Source organism: Hipposideros armiger, unplaced genomic scaffold (assembly GCF_001890085.2).
Source record: "Hipposideros armiger isolate ML-2016 unplaced genomic scaffold, ASM189008v1 scaffold_192, whole genome shotgun sequence".
Lineage (NCBI taxonomy): Eukaryota > Metazoa > Chordata > Mammalia > Chiroptera > Hipposideridae > Hipposideros > Hipposideros armiger.
This window is the reverse complement of record NW_017731542.1, coordinates 1,966,627-1,971,789: the sequence shown is the minus strand read 5'-3', so window position 1 is coordinate 1,971,789 and position 5,163 is coordinate 1,966,627. Positions and strand designations below refer to the sequence as shown.

General features: G+C 43.4%; 1 protein-coding gene across 1 annotated transcript in view; it reads left to right on the top strand.

Annotated features, from left to right (window-relative positions):
* The window catches only part of DOCK4 (dedicator of cytokinesis 4), a 392,534-nt gene that overhangs the window by 176,931 nt on the left and 210,440 nt on the right, over positions 1-5,163 (top strand). The window contains 1 exon segment of the mRNA XM_019653023.1: positions 4,477-4,628. Coding sequence (XP_019508568.1) covers positions 4,477-4,628 — 152 coding nt within the window.

Here is a 5,163-nt window from a genome sequence, read left to right as displayed (position 1 = left end):
AGGGCAGTGTCACTGGCCCTCATATGTGGGATCTGAACCGGGGCCCTCTGGCATCCCAAGCCAGTTCTTAACCATCGCACCACTCAGCCGGCCCGCATTTTACTGTTTCTAAAGCGAAGAAAACAGCCAAAGGAAAACCCAAATGATTATACGTTTCAGAAGGACGTATTATCATCTTTGAGGCAGCTTCAAGTTCCTGTTTCTATCCTGGCCTAGGGTATCAGATTGTCTGTAGCACTATCTTCTTTATTGGCTTCTTCAGGCACCAGCACCAATCCATTGTTGGTGGCGTTTTGGCCATTTATTATCACTCGTGGATCAAGGACTGTGACATGGAGGGAAAATGCCCCAACAGAGAATGTTTGATCCATTGCTTCTATGTCTCTTCTTTTCCTACATTGTCTGTGTGTCATATTCGAAACACAGCGTTAGCATCTCACTAAACCCATACTGCACCATTTAAAAACCTAGTCTTGCTTTGGGTTTTGATGGCCTTGTTAGCAGATCTTTCTCACCTAACTGTGTTCATCTAAGCAGTAAAAAGTGCAAAGCCTCACAGTGTTAACATATGTCCGCTTGGAAGGTTTGGTTTACTGCCAAAGGCCAGATCTCTATCCTTTTGTAATACAGAGAACCTTATTATCTGTGTTCTTCAGTTATGCGTGCAGGTAGAGTCTCTTTTTAGGTACCTTTCTTGGTTTTATAAGATCATGTGACCTGCTTGTTTGTGATCCTTCGTGGGTAGACCAGTGATTTTCAAAAGAGGCAGTCCCCCCACCCCCAGTGGGGGGATATTTGCCAACGTCTGGAGACACTTTTGGTCTTCACAGTTATGGATGGTGTGGGACAGGGCTGGGATGCGATGCTTTTGGCATCTGGTAGGTAGAGGCCAGAGGGAGCTGCTAAACATCCTATAAAGCCCAGGGCAGCCCCCGCAACGGAGAAATATCCAGCCCATTTGTCAGCAGTGCTGAGGTCCAGAGAGCCTGAGGTGGATGATTCACCCAGTAATGAATGCATATATGAAGATGAAACGTTCACATCACTTAATAAGTCTTTGGAATGAATCGGTTTATTTTCCTAAACAAAGGTCCAGCTGAACTGTAAGCACATTTAGGTAGGTGCCTTTGCAACCATAAATTACTTCGGAGATGGATTTTTGTCTGTATGTTGTTAACTCCCAAATTATAGCTCTTGAAGTGTGAGCATGCCTTTTAAATTTTGTTATTGTAGCAATATTTTCACAGAGCTATTTTTAGCAGTTCCCCACAGTGGTGAATTACCAGGAGATAAACAAGTCATCCTAACCTACTTAAGTCCAAACCCGCCCCAGACCTGGAGGAGTGGTGGGTGAGGGGAGAGCGTGTCCGTTGGGAGGACACACGTCACAGGTACAGAGGGTAAAACCTGGCGGGCTTATTACCAGCATGCACGCAAAGGCCAGACATTCCAAGGCACCGATTACATAAAAGATGCACCAGTACATTTCCATTCCGCTGCGATTTGCATCTCTGCATGTGATGTCAGTCAGGGCTTCTCAGGCCTCATTGCACATTACAGCCACCGGGGGAGCTTGCCAACGACCACTGTCTGGAGCCCCATCCCCTGGAAATTCTCCTTTAATTGTTGTGGGATAGGACCCGGGCATAAGTATTTTTTAAAAGCTCTCTTGGTGATGCTAACGTGCAGCCAAGGTTGAGAACCACTGATCTGGATATATTGGATTCTTTGCATGAGTAAGGGAGTTAATGTTTTCCCTCAGTTTTTAGTGAGTGTGACGATTGATCTGGGAAACTGGCAGTGTTAGATATAAAGACCAGACGCCTTTTTCACATCTGTTTTTTTTCATATGGTTTGTATATCTATTTCTCCAGCCTTAGTCTTTCCCAGGTATTCATTTCTTCCTAGTAGTTTGTGCTATGTTACCCTGCACTTTTAAGTAAATCAGTAAATAAGTTAGCAGCTTCTGGGGGGGGGGGGAAACTTTGTGAGTTAAAGAAATGTAGTTTTATGAATGTATGATGCTTCTGCCCTGGTTAAAAGACTTTTAAAAGCAAAATAGAGCATCCTTCATAGAAAAGCAAGGCAGAATTATGCTTTTTTCTACAGTTAGAATGTTTTTCTGCAGGGACCTTTTTCTAGTAATTATGGCCAACACATAGCACAATGCTGAGGTCCATGTTAAAAGAAAATGTACCTTCTCTCCACTTTTACGGAGAAGTGTCCAGATTACCTGTTGAGTATACAATGATTATAGATGCATTTGGTTAATTGCATTTTTTTAACCGCTTACTTTTTGAATAGGTCAATTAAAAGATAAAAGCATGAAAAATTCCAGTGATTTTATGCTGTTGCATTTGCAAGTGTCAATTTAGATGACATTTTTGTTTTTGCCTTCAAATAGTGGTCAGTCAGTAGTTACTGAACTGTGCTTAGAAGCATAAAAAGCTGGCTAATGGAGAAATGGGGTTAAGGACCTCAACCCCAAGCAAAGGACGTGACTCCTTCACTGTGGAGTGACAACCCCTGAGCTTTTTTTTATTTTTTATTATCAAGTGAGTCAAAAGAGATTGCGTCATCGGTTGTCTGTCCCAAATGGCCGTCCCCGATCTCAGCACCTGCCCTGCTAACACACAGCCTGTGTCTGTCTCCCGTCCACTCTTATTCTCACTCCCTTCTTCTCAAAGCTGGTCTAAGAATTAGCTGCACCATGAACTGTTTGTAACTGGCCTGAGGACAAGAAAGACGAGTAAAGGTTTAGAAACGTTTATAACATTTTGACATTACTGTGACATTTTCCTCATGTATGGTGAAAGTATTGGTCTCTTAGTGGATTGGGGTTTGACATGACCTAGCCCTTTGCTGCAGGTAGTTTGAGAGTCGCTGTCCAGGGGGTTCACAATTCCTGCCCACACTTGAGCTCTCGGCTGATGTGTCACTTTTCAGGAAGCCTTCTCTGACTGTCCAGACACAGGTCAGGTCCCTGATGGAGTCTCGTGGTAATCCTGCTCTTCCCCTGCGGTCATCGTACCTGCGTTTACGTCTGTGTGTGTGACAAGTTTTTGATGTCTGCTCCCCTAGTAGATAAGCCCCAGGAAGGCATGGGCTAGTAACGTTTTTACTCATCATTGCGTTCCTAGTGCTTGGCACGTCATAGATGCTCCACAAACGTGTGCTGAATGAACTGTTGTCCCCACGTTCTTTCTCCTCAGCTCTGGAACTCTGGGTGACTCCTTTCCTCCCTCAACTTGTGAGGGAGCTCTGACTTCTGGTCCTGCCTGCCAGGTGTAGCCTAGGCTGGCTGTATTGAGGACAGAAATGGAAGATGGGCACACATGCTATCCCACCTTTGGACGCCTCACTGGCTTTCTTAGGTTGGCCTCTCTAGGGCACCATGACATGCTAGAAACATTTTCTTGCTCTAGTCGTTGAATATCATTTGCCACTGCCTGTCTCGGAAAACTACCATAATTTTGCAATTTAGTATACTTTAAGAGAACTTTTCATTCCAAGAAATGCGAAGTCATAGCTGCATTGCTTAGCTATCATACATAATGAAACGATCATTAGATATAATTTAGCCTGACTTTTTAATGATGACTAATAATTTGTTCTTACCCCGGGAGTTGATAAGAAAGCAGTAGAATCCTTTGAACTTCATGCTGCTTGAACCTACTGAGTTGGTATCCTTTTAATGTTAATGATTAAAAAAAAACAAATTCTTGAAGCAAGATTCCTTGATGGTTTGCAAACTTCATAGTTTCTTACTTTAGAAGCTGGGAGAAAATTTGGACTTTAACATCGACTGGATACCAAATCCAACCCCCTCCCCCCCCCAAAAAAGAAATACAGCTGGTACTTGACTTGCAGTGGTTTTACTTAAGATTTTTAAAAAAATTATGATGGTGTGAAAGCAACACACATTCAGTAGAAACTGTGCTTAGAATTTTGAATTTTGATCTTTCCCAGGGCTAGCAATATGGGGAACATATTCTCTCTGGACACTGGACAGTGGCCTGGAGCTGTGGCAAGTCAGCTAGGCGACTGTGAGGGTCAATAACCGATATCCTACAGTGTGCTGCCTTGCCAGGGTTTGGAGAATATTGTGTTTTGTGTTTTCATATCCCATCATGTCTACAAAATGCCCATCCGTGTCTCTGCTTCTGGTGAGAAGAAGAGGAGGAAAGCAATTATGCTTGAGCTGCAACTCAAGATAATGGCCCAGCGGTGGGCTAATGGAAGTGTTCTGAGCACGTGTAGGGTGGGCCGGGCTGAGCTGTGACGTGCGGTAGGTCAGGCGTATTAAACGCATTTGGACTTAGCGTCCTTTGCTCTTACGATGGATGTATCGGGATGTAGCCCCGTCGTCAGTGGAGCGTAGGATGTCATGGCCGCACCACAGCTCCCTGGCTTGTCGGGCTCCATTACTTTCTTCAGTCCCTGCTGACTGTGGTTTTTTTGGGGGGTGTCCTTCAGATGGAGCATCGACATCGCAAGAAAGACACCCCCGTGCAGGCCAGCAGTCACCACCTGTTCGTGCAGATGAAGAGCCTCATGTGCTCTAACCTGGGAGAGGAGCTCGAGGTCGTCTTCTCGCTCTTTGACAGTAAGGAGAATCGACCAATCAGGTAACTGCACGTGGACATGTGACTTGGACGTCTCAGTGTTGGAATCGTGGCTATTTGTAATTGGCCAGCTTTAGACTATATGACTATGTACACTTTACTTCTGTCAGCCTCAGTTTTCTCGTCTGTAGACCCTGTGATTTTTAAGCTTCCTGTCCTTGAAGGTTCCAGCAAAGTTAGATGGGATGATGCATGCAAAAGTTCTTTGAAAATTCCAAAGGGCTGTAGAACGGAAATAATAATTAGGAAATGAAAGTGTGGTGTTGCTATCAGGTCTATTATTTGTTGGAGTTACTTTGTATTGATAATTCAAAGGAGACATAGTATCTCTAAAGTCTGAAGTTCGTTTGCTTATCAAGGTCAACACACTGTATTTTTCAAATTTTCAGTAAACAATTACATTATTCTTATCCCATCTGGATCAAATGATATCAAGAGATGACTAAAATACTTTGAAGTTTCAGAGCTCTGAAATGATTAACAGTTTCCATAGATCTATATTTATATCTATATCTATATCTATATCTATTATATATAT